Here is a 17,725-nt window from a genome sequence, read left to right as displayed (position 1 = left end):
GGGCTGTGCAACACAGAGAAGACAAGTAGTGATTCTATAGCATCTTACTCTGCTGATGGACAGTGATTGTAATGGGGTTTGTGGGGGGTACTTGGTGAAGGGGGAGTCTAGTAAACAATGTTCTTCATGTAATTGTAGATTAATGATAAAATGAATTTTAAAAATATATAAATAAAAACAAAAATCAACAACCACAAAAAATACTCCATTAAAAAAGCCTTATGGGAGCCAAGATGGCGGCGTGAGTAGAGCAGTGGAAATCTCCTCCCAAAAACACATAGAGCTATGAAAATATAACAAAGAAAAATCTTCCTAAAATAGAGACCACAGGACACAGGACAACATCCAGACCACATCCACACCTGCAAGAACCCAGCTCCTTGTGAAGGGGGTAAGATACAAGCCCCAGCCCGGCGGGACCCGAGCGCCCCTCCCCCCGGCTCCCGGCGGGTGGAGAGAAACCGGAGCAGTTTTTTTTTTTGGCGAGCGCTTTTTGGAAGCCTTAGAGGGACGGGCCCCCGTTGCTGGGGAGGCAGGGTAGCGGGACCGGTGAGGAGGTGCCTGGGAACGGCGCCGGAGGACAAAGAATATCCCGCGTTTCTCCCTGCGAGACCTGGGGGCGGGTGCCTGAGACCGGTGCCTGAGGACGGAGGAGGTCGCGCGTTTTTCCCCTTTTTTTTTTTTCTCTTTTTGGCAAGCGCTTTTTGGAAGCCTGGAAGGGACGGGGACCCCAGTGCTAGGGAGGCACGGTGGCGGGACTGGTGAGCGGGTGGCTGGGACCGGCGCCTGAGGACAAAGAATATCCCCCATTTTTCCCTGCGGGACCGGTGGGCGGGTGCCTGAGACCGGCACTTGAGGACAGAGGAAATCGCGCGTTTTTCCCCTTTTTTTTTTCTCTTTTCTGCGAGTGCTTTTTGGAAGCCTAAAAGGGACAGGGACCCCGGAGCTAGGGAGGCAGGGCGGCGGGGCTGGTGAGCGGGTGCCTGGGACCGGCACCTGAGGACAAAGAATATCCCACATTTTTCCCTGTGGGACCGGTGGGTGGGTGCCTGAGACCAGCACCTGAGGACGGAAGAAATCGCGCGTTTTTCCCCTTTTTTTTTCTCTCTTTTTGCCAAGTGCTTTTTGGAAGCCTTGAAGGGACAGGGACCCCGGTGCTAGGGAGGCAGGGTGGCGGGACTGGTGAGCGGGTGCGTGGGACCAGTGCCTGAGGACCAAGAATATTGAGCATTCCTTCCCTGCGGGACCGGTGGGTGGGTGCTTTTTGGAAGCCTTGAAAGGACAGGGACCCTGGTGCTAGGGAGACAGGGCAGCAGGACCAGTGCGCGGGTGCCTGGGACCAGCACCTGAGGAAAAAAAAAAAAAAAATCGCGTGTTTTTTCTTTTTTTTTTCCTTTCTGTTCCCTCTCTCATTGTTGCTGTTGTTGTTTTGGTTTGGAGAGTGCTTTTTGGAAATCTTAAAGGGGCAGGACAGGTCACTTAGACCAGAAGCAGGGAATCTGGGGATCTCTGGGCACTCTAACCCCCTGGGCAGCAGGGAGCACAGAGGCCCCTTACGGAGATAAATAGTCTCCTGGCTGCTCCCCCTCTAACGGGGCTCCACCATTTTGGAGGAACAGCCCCAGCCAGGCCAAGCCCACAGCAACAGTGGAGATAAACCCCAAAGCAACTGGGCAGGAAGCAGAAGCCCTGTCTGCGCACAGCTGCCCAGCACAAGCCACTAGAGGTCGCTATTCTCCCAGGAAAAGGCTACAAACCAACAAGAAGGGAAGCTCTTCCAGCGGTCACTTGTACCAGCTCTGCAGACTATCTCTATCACCATGAAAAGGCAAAACTACAGGCAGACAAAGATCACAGAGACAACACCTGAGAAGGAGACAGACCTAACTAGTCGTCCTGAAAAAGAATTCCAAATAAAAATCATGAACATGCTGACAGAGATGCAGAAAAAAATGCAAGAGCAATGGGATGAGATGCAGAGAAAAATGCAAGAGCAGTGGGATGAGATGCAGAGAAAAATGCAAGAGCAGTGGGATGAAGTCCGGAAGGAGATCACAGATGTCAGGAAAGAGATCACAGCAGTGAAACAATCCCTGGAAGGATTTATAAGCAGAATGGATAAGATGCAAGAGGCCATTGAAGGAATAGAAGCCAGAGAACAGGAACGTATAGAAGCTGACATAGAGAGAGATAAAAGGATCTCCAGGAATGAAACAACACTAAGAGAAATATGTGACCAATACAAAAGGAAAAACATTCGTATTATAGGGATACCAGAAGAGGAAGAAAGAGGAAAAGGGATAGAAAGTGTCTTTGAAGAAATAATTGCTGAAAACTTCCCCAAACTGGGGGAGGAAATAATCGAACAGACCATGGAATTATACAGAACCCCCAACAGAAAGGATCCAAGGAGGACAACACCAAGACACATAATAATTAAAATGGCAAGGATCAAGGACAAGGAAAGAGTTTTAAAGGCAGCTAGAGAGAAAAAGGTCACCTATAAAGGAAAACCAATCAGGCTAACATCAGACTTCTCAACAGAAACCCTACAGGCCAGAAGAGAATGGCATGATATACTTAATGCAATGAAACAGAAGGGCCTTGAACCAAGGATACTGTATCCAGCACGACTATCATTTAAATATGATGGTGGGATCAAACAATTCCCAGATAAGCAAAAGCTGAGGGAATTTGCTTCCCACAAACCACCTCTACAGGGCATCCTACAGGGACTGCTCTAGATGGGAGCACCCCTAAAAAGAGCACAGAACAAAACACACAACATATGAAGAAGGGAGGAGGAGGAATAAGAAGGGAGAGAAGAAAAGACTCTCCAGACAGTGTATATAACAGCTCAATAAGCGAGCTAAGTTAGGCAGTAAGATACTAAAGAAGCTAACCTTGAACCTTTGGTAACCACGAATCTAAAGCCTGCAATGGCAATAAGTACATATCTTTCAATAGTCACCCTAAATGTAAATGGACTTAATGCACCAATCAAAAGACATAGAGTAATAGAATGGATAAAAAAGCAAGACCCATCTATATGCTGCTTACAAGAAACTCACCTTAAACCCAAAGATAAGCATAGACTAAAAGTCAAGGGATGGAAAAACATATTTCAGGCAAACAACAGTGAGAAGAAAGCAGGGGTTGCAGTACTAATATCAGACAAAATAGACTTCAAAACAAAGAAAGTAACAAGAGATAAAGAAGGCCACTACATAATGATAAAGGGCTTAGTCCAACAAGAGGATATAACCATTCTAAATATATATGCACCCAATACAGGAGCACCAGCATATGTGAAGCAAATACTAACAGAACTAAAGAGGGAAATAGACTGCAATGCATTCATTGTAGGAGACTTCAACACACCACTCACCCCAAAGGATAGATCCACCGGGCAGAAAATAAGTAAAGACACACAGGCACTGAACAACACACTAGAACAGATGGACCTAATAGACATCTATAGAACTTTACATCCAAAAGCAACAGGATATACATTCTTCTCAAGTGCACATGGAACATTCTCCAGAATAGACCACATACTAGCTCACAAAAAGAGCCTCAGTAAATTCCACAATATTGAAATTCTACCAACCAATTTTTCAGACCACAAAGGTATGAAAGTAGAAATAAATTCTACAAAGAAAACAAAAAGGCTCACAAACACATGGAGGCTTAACAACATGCTACTAAATAATCAATGGATCAATGAACAAATCAAAATAGAGATCAAGGAATATATAGAAACAAATGACAACAACAACACTAAGCCCCAACTTCTGTGGGATGCAGCGAAAGCAGTCTTAAGAGGAAAGTATATAGCAATCCAGGCACACTTGAAGAAGGAAGAACAATCCCAAATGAATAGTCTAACATCACAATTATTAAAACTGGAAAAAGAAGAACAAATGAGGCCTAAAGTCAGCAGAAGGAGGGACATAATAAAGATCAGAGAAGAAATAAACAAAATTGAGAAGAATAAAACAATAGCAAAAATCAACGAAACCAAGAGCTGGTTCTTTGAGAAAATAAACAAAATAGATAAGCCTCTAGCCCAACTTATTAAGAGAAAAAGAGAGTCAACACAAATCAACATAATCAGAAATGAGAATGGAAAAATCACGACAGACTCCACAGAAATACAAAGAATTATTAAAGACTACTATGAAAACCTATATGCCAACAAGCTGGAAAACCTAGAAGAAATGGACAACTTCCTAGAAAAATACAACCTCCCAAGACTGACCAAGGAAGAAACACAAAAGTTAAACAAACCAATTACAAGCAAAGAAATTGAAACAGTAATCAAAAAACTACCCAAGAACAAAACCCCGGGGCCGGACGGATTTACCTCGGAATTTTATCAGACACACAGAGAAGACATAATACCCATTCTCCTTAAAGTGTTCCACAAAATAGAAGAAGAGGGAATACTCCCAAACTCATTCTATGAAGCCAACATCACCCTAATACCAAAACCAGGCAAAGACCCCACCAAAAAAGAAAATTACAGACCAATATCCCTGATGAACGTAGATGCAAAAATACTCAATAAAATATTAGCAAACAGAATTCAACAGTATATCAAAAGGATCATACACCATGACCAAGTGGGGTTCATCCCAGGGATGCAAGGATGGTATAACATTCGAAAATCCATCAACATCATCCACCACATCAACAAAAAGAAAGACAAAAACCACATGATCATCTCCATAGATGCTGAAAAAGCATTTGACAAAATTCAACATCCATTCATGATAAAAACTCTCAGCAAAATGGGAATAGAGGGCAAGTACCTCAACATAATAAAGGCCATATATGATAAACCCACAGCCAGCATTATACTGAACAGCGAGAAGCTGAAAGCATTTCCACTGAGATCGGGAACCAGACAGGGATGCCCACTCTCCCCACTGTTATTTAACATAGTACTGGAGGTCCTAGCCACGGCAATCAGACAAAACAAAGAAATACAAGGAATCCAGATTGGTAAAGAAGAAGTTAAACTGTCACTATTTGCAGATGATATGATACTGTACATAAAAAACCCTAAAGACTCCACTCCAAAACTACTAGAACTGATATCGGAATACAGCAAAGTTGCAGGATACAAAATCAACACACAGAAATCTGTAGCTTTCCTATACACTAACAACGAATCAATAGAAAGAGAAATCAGGAAAACAATTCCATTCACCATTGCATCAAAAAGAATAAAATACCTAGGAATAAACCTAACCAAGGAAGTGAAAGACTTATACTCTGAAAACTACAAGTCACTCTTAAGAGAAATTAAAGGGGACACTAATAAATGGAAACTCATCCCATGCTCATGGCTAGGAAGAATTAATATCGTCAAAATGGCCATCCTGCCGAAAGCAATATACAAATTTGATGCAATCCCTCTCAAATTACCAGCAACATTCTTCAATGAATTGGAACAAATAATTCAAAAATTCATATGGAAACACCAAAGACCCCGAATAGCCAAAGCAATCCTGAAAAAGAAGAATAAAGTAGGGGGGATCTCACTCCCCAACTTCAAGCTCTACTACAAAGCCATAGTAATCAAGACAATTTGGTACTGGCACAAGAACAGAGCCACAGACCAGTGGAACAGATTAGAGACCCCAGAAATTAACCCAAACATATATGGTCAATTAATATTTGATAAAGGAGCCATGGACATACAATGGCAAAATGACAGTCTCTTCAACAGATGGTGCTGGCAAAACTGGACAGCTACATGTAGGAGAATGAAACTGGACCATTGTCTAACCCCATATACAAAGGTAAACTCAAAATGGATCAAAGACCTGAATGTAAGTCACGAAACCATTAAACTCTTGGAAAAAAACATAGGCAAAAACCTCTTAGACATAAACATGAGTGATCTCTTCTTGAACATATCTCCCCGGGCAAGGAAAACAACAGCAAAAATGAGCAAGTGGGACTACATTAAGCTGAAAAGCTTCTGTACAGCAAAAGACACCATCAATAGAACAGAAAGGAACCCTACAGTATGGGAGAATATATTTGAAAATGACAGATCTGATAAAGGCTTGACGTCCAGAATATATAAAGAGCTCACACGCCTCAACAAACAAAAAACAAATAACCCAATTAAAAAATGGGCAGAGGAACTGAACAGAAAGTTCTCCAAAAAAGAAATACAGATGGCCAAGAGACACATGAAAAGATGCTCCACATCGCTAATTATCAGAGAAATGCAAATTAAAACTACAATGAGGTATCACCTCACACCAGTAAGGATAGCTGCCATCCAAAAGACAAACAACAACAAATGTTGGTGAGGCTGTGGAGAAAGGGGAACCCTCCTACACTGCTGGTGGGAATGTAAATTAGTTCAACCATTGTGGAAAGCAGTATGGAGGTGCATCAAAATGCTCAAAACAGACCTACCATTTGACCCAGGAATTCCACTCCTAGGAATTTACCCTAAGAACGCAGCAATCAAGTTTGAGAAAGACAGATGCACTCCTATGTTTATCGCAGCACTATTTACAATAGCCAAGAATTGGAAGCAACCTAAATGTCCATCTGTAGATGAATGGATAAAGAAGATGTGGTACATATACACAATGGAATACTACTCAGCCATAAGAAGTGGAAAAATCCAACCATTTGCAGCAACATGGATGGAGCTGGAGAGTATTATGCTCAGTGAAATAAGCCAAGCGGAGAAAGAGAAATACCAAATGATTTCACTCATCTGAGGAGTATAGGAACAAAGGAAAAACTGAAGGAACAAAACAGCAGCAGAATTACAGAACCCAAAAATGGACTAACAGGTACCAAAGGGAAAGGAACTGGGGAGGATGGGTGGGCAGGGAGGGATAAGGGGGGGGAAGAAGAAGGGGGGTATTAAGATTAGCATGCATGGGGGGGAGGGAGAAAGGGGAGGGTGGGCTGCACAACACAGAGAGGACAAGTAGTGACTCTACAACATTTTGCTAAGCTGATGGACAGTAACCGTAATGTGGTTGTTAGGGGGGACCTGATATAGGGGAGAGCATAGTAAACATAATATTCTTCAGGTAAGTGTAGATTAAAAATTTAAAAAAAAAAAAAAAAGAAAGAAAGAAAGAAAAGGGGGATTACTCCTTAACAGGATAAAACTATTGGTAAATCAAAGATCAACGCATGCTTTAAATATCCTTAATGTTGATCACTTAAAGGGTGTCAGATGATCAGCTATGGAGGTACTCTTTTCTGATAATATTCCTTTCTCTTAATTAAAAAAAAAAAAAAAAAAAAAGCAGTTACTGTGTGCTGACCTCCAATGAGTTCTGCACAGTGGTATAGAGGGCATGTCAAAGTGTGGGCAAAGGGTCTGTTTGTTTCTACGCAGAAGATCAAGGCCTAGCTTGGATACCCAGAAAATGAACTAAGATACGATATGAGGAGGAGCTTCCGGCATCAGCACTCTCTGGAGGACTCGTGCCGGGGGATGATCATCAAAAAGCCTCCACAGGGATCCGGACGATGCTGCGGTTGTGGCTGCATTCAGCCCACCATCTCCTGGACTTGCCATAAGAAGGAGGAGGGAGATGTCTAGGCTGGCATGTGCATACAGTGAGACAACGAATTTGACTGGATCTGTACTGTTGGAACTCAACCAGGAGTTGGGAGGGGTGCAAGTTGTAGCACCCCAAAATCTCATGACTATAGACTATCTATGGTTAAAAGAACATATGGGATGTGAACAGATCCCAGAAATGGGCTGCTTTAATTTGTCTGATGGTTCAAGTACAGTTGGAAAATATCCATCATATCATAGATAAATTTTCACAAATGCCTAGGGTGCCTAAATGGTTTTCTTGGCTTCACTGGAGATGGCTGGTAATTATAGATTTGCTTTGTTTATGTCACCGTATTCCTATTATGTCAATATGTGTGTGCAAATTAGTTAGTAGTTTAAAACCTATACATACTTAAGGTACTATACAAGAAGATATGTCAAAGAAATAATCAATCCTCCCAAGTTTCCTTCATATGCTACATCTATAGCTTTTCTTCTTCCTTCCTAATTACAAACTTTAAATAGAATTCGTGCCTCATATCGAATTTACCGAGTATCATAATTCCTCCAGGTGGTAAAGATACCTCGAGACAAGTGCTGGGCATAGAAGCCACAGGGCATAAATCTGCAAAGAAGTAAAAAGCTAACCTTTGCAAACAATATGGCTTCTCTCTCACTTACCAACTTTACATTTCCCTGTATGGCCCCGGAAGATGACTGGTTAGCCAGAGACGGGTAAGATTCCTCAAGGGAGGAACAACCTAAGACAGGCACAGTCGCAGGGGGGCCATCAGGTGAGAATTTGGGGATCAACAGAGGTGAGGCTCAGAACCTCACCCCCCCTGCTTTGAGAGAAATCTTCTGCATCCGTGGATGTCTTGCTGCCCTTGTCTAGCCTGGATTAATACTTAGTCCATAGGCACACACCTGATCATCTGATCATCTACATTTGCCTTCTTACAGCACTAAACTATGTTTTCTACCTTTATCTTGCATCTACCTACCACTTCAGCATTTTATTAAAAATAAAAATAATAATAATAATAGGAGAAAAAAAAAAAGCCTTATGCAAATTTGGGTGATGAAAGTGAGGAAATATAAGTGGTTTTTAATAAAAGGTAATGTTGATCATCATACATATTTTGTGTGTGCATGTGCAAGTGCACATATTTAAAATCTGAGGAATTGCAAGGGTTAGACAGTATTGCTATTTTCTCTAGTTTATGAAACTTTATTCACTAAAGCCTCTTCAGTAAAGAATCATGTCTTTCTTTGCATCCGCACAATGTCTAACAACTGATATAATCCTGTGCATATCAGGAGTTACTCTGGAAATAGTTGATAATTTGATTCTGTTTGATATTTGCTTCTTTTCTGTGTTTAGTAATTTTTCTGACTTACAAATTCATTGCCTACTGCAGAGGGACAATAAGCTAAATATTAAATGTTTTCATATAGCTCAGAAATATTCAGCAATGTATAGTTCATTACAGTGAACATCTATTATAAAAGATTTGAATGATTTCATGGAGTTTTTGAAATATGATTTACCATCTTAGTAACATATAAATAAAACTAAGCAAAGATGATGTATGTATTGCCTGTGTTATATAAAAGATCAAATAGAAATCTCAGAGAAATATATTTTAAATGCTCATAAATGGCCTGTAGCCTGATGTTTGTATTGTGGCTCAGGATGTCTACTAAAGGCCATTTTAATTAGGAAGTCTGAAATTTAGTTACAAAAATTGGTGATGCTGTGGATCATCATTTAAAAAGACAGCCAACAAACAAACAGTATATATAAAGGCAAAAGACTGAGATTTTAGGAGTCCCTTTGGCCACTGGAAAGATAAGTTCTGCTAACAATAGCTTACCTTAATTGTGTACTAATTCTGTGCTAGGGCTATGCAGTCCTTATTTCATTTAATAATCCTCCAATGGGGGATCCTCTAAAAGAACTACATATTACTTATTCCTGTTTTGCTTTTGAAAAAGGGGAGGCTTACAGAGTTAAATAACTTGTGCAGAGTGATACATACTGATGGAGTTTAATGCAATAGAACTTTCTGCATTGATGGAAATGTTCTTTATCTGAACCATCCAGTTTGGCAGCCACTAGCCTCCTGGGGCTATTGAGCATTTGAACTAAAGAACTGAATTTTTTATTTCATTTAATTTTAATTTAAAATAGCCCCATGGGACTGGTGGCTACTTTATTGGATAGCACAGTTCTAGAACCTAAAATGCTCTTTATCATTATACCATAACTCTCCAATTCAGCTCTCCAGACCAAAGCACATAATAGGAAAGGAAAGAGTAAGCAAGTATTAGTATTGTAAATCACACAGAGCCAGAGTATTAAAAGCAGTTTTATTTGTCAGGGATAGAAATGCAATCTGTGTCCCATGGAAACCTAAAAAACTCTTATCTCTTATTCCTGGCTAAGGGGTGGTCACATAGCAGATTTTGCTTATGATCTGTAATTCTATTGTCTTTTTTCTGTTAAGTTATCCCCATTCATAGTGTACCATCATTCTACCTTACATCCTTGCTCTCACTAATGCCTTAGGGTAAAGGTAAGCAAGAATTTCCATTCCTATTTAGCCTACATTCCAGTTGCTTCCTGATCTGGCTTTTTAACCAGCTGCTTGTGTGTCCTTGGTTGATTGCTTTGGCCATTTTGGGCTTCAGATGTTTTCACCTGCAAAATAAGGGAGTTGAATTAAATGATTACATAGGTTCCTTCTAGATATAAAAATTATTTATGTAATCGTTCTAATGTCTATGGTCCTATAGTTGCATGGATATGCAGAGAAATTTTTTTGTAAATTCTTGGCATTGTTAAAATTATACATACAAAGTCCCAGATTTCTTAAAAACAAAACAAAACAAGAAATTCTAGAAAGTTTTGCAGCTATTCAAGCCTTTTGAGTAGCTCTGTCCCTTTGTTTTGACCCTTCATTTAGAGCAGGGGAAGTGATTTCTGTACCCAGAAATCTCAGTGACGTAATTGTCACATTGAAATAATATGTGCCTTTAATAAGTGATGTTAGTGGAAGTCTTGAAAATAAAAAGCGAAGTTTGAAATGTTCTTTTAGAAGCATAAGTTACTGTTTGTTAATGTGTATGTGTATAAATGCTTTTGGTGTTTTACCTTTATGCTTATTTTAAAAATAACAAATACTCCATTAAGTTCTACTTCTTAATTTAAAATATTTTAGTCAAAGAAATTGTTTACATAAGTTTGAAGTAAAGAATCTATTGTATAAATCAATGTTTTGAACCTCTAAGTTCATTACATGCCGATTTATGTAGTGTATCCATGTCTTCCCTCCAGTGCACACCACTGGTCTTCAGCCTGTGAAACATTTTAGAATCACCTGTCAGGCTTTTAAAAAATGTGATGTTCAGGTCTCATCTCAGACCTGGTGAATTAATCTTAGGGAATGAGGCCCTGAACACACATACTGAAATGCTCCTCAGGTTGTCCTGATTCATGTCAGAGGTTGAAGAACCAAATACCTTTAAAATTCTTGACAAGGAAGGAGATCTGTTTATTAACTGGGCTAATACCAACATCTAAGCTAGCCTGTAATAACTTGACAATAGTAGTATTATCAAGTTCTGTTATTCTTTTAAAATCTAACATTGATTAGCATGTATGTTTGAATGATGGCAGTTCATCACTCAGAAAACATTCAGTTAATTTGTTGTCTAGTAATTACTGAGAATTTAATATAAAATATAAGAAATGTGATACAAAATATAGTACCCCTAAGAAAGAAGTACTTGATTTACTCACTTCATCTTGTTCTTGAAAGTATTTATGGCTTATGAAAATCAGTTTACTCTGGTTTTCTTTCACTCTTAGATCACTAAAACTCTCATAAACATTTGTCAGTTTTTTGACAATATAAAACTTTATTTTACTGAAAAGTGTTTTAAATCTTCAAATTGCTGTTCATCAAAGCCACCATTATTTATTTTACTTGTGTTTTCTCCTAGATTTTAAAATAATTTCTAATTTTCATTTATTTATATAAGTAACATAATTACACATTACTCAATACATTTTTTAATTAATTGTCTGAAATGGAAAGTTGAGTATATAATACTGGATTTCCAAGTCATTACACCAGTACTATTCATTGTGTATGACACATCTCTTCTAGATAATATATATTTTACTTCTCTTATCATTATTGACAATTATCCTCCATTTCTTTAGAGCCCATATTTGTATGACACTGGAATTGCATTGGGCTGGGAGGATTTAGGTAGAGAAATGTATTAGTCAAGGTACTACTACTTTCTGAAACTGGTAAATCTCAATCCAGTGTGAGAGTTCTGTGAGTACAGTCTGTATGCGTGTTCTTTCTTGAGAGACCTTCCATGTGTGTATTTTACCTCTTCTTTCATCCAAGTCCTCAGTCTTCTCCATTCAGGTAATGTTAAGAGAAAGCATGGGAAAGGTGCACCCTCTCTTAGCCACTTTAGCCCAAAGGTAATAGTTTATTTCCGTTTTAAAGACCACACTTGTTTGTGAGAAAGGCCTGAAGATAAGTCTAGCTATATGTCCAGGAGAAAAGAAAAGGGTTTGGGTGAACACATAGCCCAACAGCCTTCTCTGTCATGAACGAACTCTAAGACTCCTGGCAAGGCACTTCATCTCCTTGGCTTCAGTTCCCTTTACTTGAAAAGTAAAAGTTTCCAATGACTTTTTCTTTTATGATAAGGTTGTTAAATATTTATATTAAGAAAATTCTCTTAAGCTACAATGAGGCTTGATTCCACAAAGCATTTGTCGAAACATAATATTTTTAAAAGTTTCTGATGAGAAATGAAACTTAATTTTTGCACAGTCAGTGGTTTTGTAGTTAATTGCATATCCAAAGAATGTTTACTTGATTCAAGTGATCATGGAGAAGAGATCTTGGGGCACAAGGGTGAAGTAGACTAGGACTTTACTCTCAGTCCTAACCTTTTCACTTTTTCACCATTTCCAACAGAAAATGATGTGAAAACATAGAACTCATACTTTTCAAATTATAATTTGGAAATTTCAAATAATTTTTAGATACCTGGATTAGTCTATCAAATTCCTTACCTGTAATACAAATTTAGATTATCTGGGCTTTTGAAGACTGGCTAGAGAAGCAAAGAATTATAACACTGTTTTTATGACAACATATTTTGTAAACAGTTATCTTATAAAGAACTGTAGAACATAACCCTTTTTTTTTTCAGTATTTATATCACCAATATAGTTTAATTGCCTTCCTGCCTTCAGAAAATGATCTCTTATACGCTTAAATATAGTGTTAGGAGATACAACTATCAGTATGAATGTAGTTTGGCTTTTTTTCCAGTGAAGAGGTGTTGACCAGCAAAAAAGACCTCAAAAACAGGCACCACAAAGAATATGGCTATTAACATCAGATGTCACACTCACTCACAGTGTTTACAAAACACACGTATGATTTGAACTGTCATTGACTTTTAAAGACAAAAATGATTGTACATTAATATCGACTGGTAACATTGATGACTTCTATTATATTGGAAGGCTTTAAAAATACTTGATAGAAAAGATCTTTTTAATGTGATAGTGATATTTCAAAATGCATGTTCTCTTTCTTTTCAGGACTTCCAATAGTAGTCAGACATTATCATCCTGCCATACTATGGAGCCATGTTCATCAGATGAATTTTTCCAAGCCCTTAATCATGCTGAGCAAACATTTAAAAAGATGGAAAATTATTTGAGACATAAACAGTTATGCGATGTGATTCTAGTTGCTGGTGACCGCAGAATTCCAGCTCATAGGTAATTGTTTTCTAAACTTCTGTGTGTTTGAAGTATTTCCTTGATAATTTAGTTATGTATATTGAGCTAACTCATTCCAACTATTAGGAAGGAATGTTTTTAGGAAGGGATATCTTTCATGGAATTTCTACAAAGAAAACAGTGCATATGAAATTATTACGCATTAAATGACCCCAGAGGATCACCTGCCCTCTGTAAAAGTACAAACACAAAACACACTAGTCTCAGATCCGTCAGTATTGTTTGATAATAGATTTCATCTACTAAGAGCAGCTTTCACCCTATCTAATTCTGCCTATTAAATAACTTTAAGTAAACTCGATGGAGATTAGAGTTATATTTAGAAGCAAGAAAGTTGAAATGAAGTGGCAAAAAATATTAAGAGTTTTAAAACAGCAGCATACATCCCGACTTCTTTTTGCTGACCTCCAAAGAAGATGAAAAGCAGTGGTGTTTGGGAGCAAAAAAAAGCCTTTGAAACAAATGAAGCACTGTTTCTAGAAGTAAGAAAAGAAAAAGAACTGTTAAATAAAGAACAATATGTTACATTTCTTCTGATAATTCCATATTCAGTTTTCAGTGTTAATTACCATTATGATCCCAAAGAAATTTTTTTTATGATTTTTAAAACAAATTAACAATCTGTCCCAAAGGTTTTTTTGAAACCCTCCAAAGTGGAAGTAAAATCACTAAGAAGAATGGGCTTGATCTTATTATTGTTTTCAATAATAAGCTTACATTTATTGAGATGCTGTTATGACTGACAAAATTCCGTATTATGCGCATGGGTTTATTAGAAAAGTAGAAAAGATATTTCACCCTGAATTTCATAGAGGCATCTCATGATTCTGTATTTCCAAAATAGAACTCTTACACCTTACCTTCCACATGTGTGAGCTGTCATGATCCCACTTAGATTTCCAGTACAAGACATTCCTAACTGGGCTCCCTGCCTTCACTCCTTTCTCCTATATTCTGTTTTCTACAGAGCTACCTATGATCCTTTAAAATAGAACTCAGGGTGGGTCGCCCCTCTGATCAAACTTTTCAATGACTACTCATGTCACTGAGTGTGAAAGCCCATGTCCTCACGAGCCTTCGTGATCCACCTGCCATTAACCTCTTTCACATTATGTCCTACATTCTCTTTGCTCACTCTGCTTGCGACATACAGCAGGTTCTCCCTCCCCCACATTGTTCCTGATATGTGCCCAGCATGCTGCTCCTGCCTTTAAAGTTTTGCATTGGATGCTCCTTCTGCCTAAATGCTATTCGTACATACATGTATGATTAATTCCTGCACTTCCTTCAAGTCTTTGCCCAGTTGTCACCTTCCAATAAGACCACCTATTTAAACCCACCACTCATTCCCCATTTGCCCTTACCCACTTTTTGCCCTACAGGACTCATCACTTTTTAACATACTGTAGAATTTACTTCTGCTGTTTATTGTTTGTCTCCCTTCCTCTAGAATGTAAGACTCTGTGAGAGAAGGGATCTTTTGTCTATTTTTTATGCCATAGATCTCAAGTATTTCAAACAGTGCCCAGTACTTGCTAAGTGTGCATTAGTATTTGTTCAGTGAATAAAGGAATGAATAGGCAGCTTCCAGAAGAAGAAATCTGAATGGCCAATAAACATTTGAAAAGGTCTTCAATCTCACATTCAGGGGAATGAAAATTAAAGCAATGATTAGGTTTAACACCTTGCAGATGGCTGAAAATTTTAGCATCTGATAATATTGTGGGAAAATGTTAACTCTCATACAATGCTGGTGGGGGGTCTAAATTGGCACAGTGTTCTGGAGAGCAGTTTGGCAAACCTTATGACTCGGCGGTGAACCCCTGGGTAAGGAGGCGAATGGAAGTAGAGAGGAACACAGAGAGAGCTTCCAATATTATCTTTTTCTGTTTCTTCAAAGTAGTGAGTAAAGTAAATCTGTATTTGGGTATTGACTTGGAAATATCTTCAGGACATACCAAGTAAAGAGTGCATGTTTCAAAATACATACTTATAACCTATTTTTGTTTATATATGGCTATCAAAAATCTGGACAGAGACACAGCTGTTATGTAATATGTCATTAAAACAAAATACTATAATTTGATAATCTGATAAAAATAATCTAATCCTATATAACAATATAAACATTCTAATATTCTACAATAATTTTAAAAGTCATAAAAGTTAAAAGTAACCTGCTAAAACCATTCTCAAATGTCTCCCATATATGCTCTTCTACAATTCATTTTTTTTTAAACCTTAGGTTTTTTTCAAGTGATCAACAGAAAATAACCTTTACATTTTTTTTCTTTTTTACATAGTTTAATGCTGACGGCTTGCAGCTTTTTTCTGGGTGTTGTAAAGTGATACTTGAGTAGGGATTAGTTAAATCATTTACCTTAGCAGAAAATTTTCAGTGATGGTAATTTATTATTCAAAGGAAGGAACTAGAGCGCAAAGCAATTTGTCAAAATGTATTTCCCAGTGCCATGCACTTTCTATGGGTAACAAAATTAAAAAACAGAGAGAGAAGCAGCAGCAGCATTTTTTAATGAACATCAACATTAATGTGGTCATTGACTTTTTTTTTCCTTCTAACGTGTTCTCAGGTTGGTGCTCTCCTCTGTCTCAGATTATTTTGCTGCCATGTTTACTAATGATGTCAGGGAAGCAAGACAAGAAGAAATAAAAATGGAAGGTGTAGAACCAAATTCATTATGGTCCTTGATTCAGTATGCATATACAGGTAATAAATCTGAAAATGTAAATTAATCATCTCTCAGATTTATGTTATATTATTAGATTTCAGATTTCTACTTTTAATAAAGCCTGCCACAATTTAACAGTTAATTCTGCTATTGTAATCAGCATTCCTGGTGATACCTGTACAGGTTAAAATCTCTGTTAGAACCTTTAAAATAGTTATCATAATTAAGCTTTTGAGTGGTATTTTTAATTGTTAGTATAATAATTACATGAATTATGTAATATTCTTAAATTACGCATTTAAAATTTGAGGCATATATTATAGATATGTTACTAATTAAAGCATCATTTAAATATTCTAGTTTTTTATTTTAGTAGAAATAGTAGAGCTGGTAATTTTTTTCATACTACTCTCTTTTTCTGTTTGGAATGTCTTAAACCATCAAGTCTGCAATGAGCTCTTGCTTAGAATTGTTACTTTTAGAACCAATTATTTTGTAAGCTAAGGTTATTATAGTTCCATAGTTAATGGAATTTTTTTTTCATCAAGGCCGCCTTGAATTAAAAGAAGATAATATTGAGTGCCTGCTATCTACAGCTTGCCTTCTTCAGCTTTCACAAGTTGTGGAAGCATGCTGTAAGTTCCTAATGAAACAGCTTCACCCTTCCAACTGTCTTGGAATCCGTTCTTTTGCTGATGCCCAAGGTTGTACAGATTTGCATAAAGTGGCTCACAATTATACCATGGTATGTATTGTTTGAAAAATAGGAAGGCATATGCTCTCTGCATTATTCCTTCCTATGTATTGCTGCTTTCCCGTGACTCTTCCCATGTCTTCAGGTTTAGGCTCACTGTCTAGCATGTCATATCTTCATTGAATTATAAATACCAAGTAATATTTTCTCCTGGATATGTGAGTCAAGCCTTAAGTTATTACAGTCGCTAAGAAGCAAAGCAGTAACCTAGGACTGTTCCACTCAAGATTTCCAGATCTGCTGCCTTTTTTTTTTGTATCATTAATATACAGTCACATTAGCAACATTTTGGTTACTAGATTCCCCCCATTCTCAAGTCCCAACTACATTCCCCATTACAGTCACTGTCCATCAGCATAGTAAGATGCTATAGAGTCATTACTTGTCTTCTCTGTGCTATACTGCCTACCTCATGCGCCGCCCCTCCCCACGTTATGTGTGCTAATCGTAATAACCTTTATTCCCCTTATCCCTCTCCAGTACCTTTCCCTTTGGCAACTGTTAGTCCATTCTTGGATTCTGTGAGTCTCTGCTGTTTTGTTCCTTCAGTTTTTGCTTTCTTTTTATGCTCCAAAGATGAGTGAAATCATTTGGTACTTGTCTTTCTCCGCCTGGCATATTTCACTGAGCATAATACCCTCTAGCTCCATCCATGTTGTTGCAAATGGTAGGATTTGTTTTCTTCTTATGGCTGAATAATACTCCATTGTGTATATGTATCACATCTTCTTTATCCATTCATCTACTGATGGACACTTAGGTTGCTTCCATTTCTTGGCTATTGTAAATAGTGCTGCAATAAACACAGGGGTACATATGTCTTTTTCAAACTGGGCTTCTGCATTCTTAGGGTAATTTCCTAGAACTGG

At 38.1% G+C, this 17,725-nt stretch overlaps 1 protein-coding gene across 5 annotated transcripts in view; it reads left to right on the top strand.

Annotated features, from left to right (window-relative positions):
• The window catches only part of KLHL5 (kelch like family member 5), a 101,071-nt gene that overhangs the window by 35,414 nt on the left and 47,932 nt on the right, over positions 1–17,725 (top strand). For all 5 annotated transcript variants that reach the window (XM_073237733.1, XM_037002806.2, XM_037002808.2 and 2 more), the window contains 3 exons: positions 13,209–13,391; positions 16,004–16,140; positions 16,651–16,847. In XM_073237733.1, coding sequence (XP_073093834.1) covers positions 13,209–13,391; positions 16,004–16,140; positions 16,651–16,847 — 517 coding nt within the window. The remainder of the gene's footprint in view (positions 1–13,208; positions 13,392–16,003; positions 16,141–16,650; positions 16,848–17,725) is intronic.

The sequence above is a fragment of the Manis javanica genome, chromosome 5 (genome assembly GCF_040802235.1).
Source record: "Manis javanica isolate MJ-LG chromosome 5, MJ_LKY, whole genome shotgun sequence".
NCBI lineage: Eukaryota > Metazoa > Chordata > Mammalia > Pholidota > Manidae > Manis > Manis javanica.
This window is presented reverse-complemented; position numbering and strand designations above follow the sequence as displayed.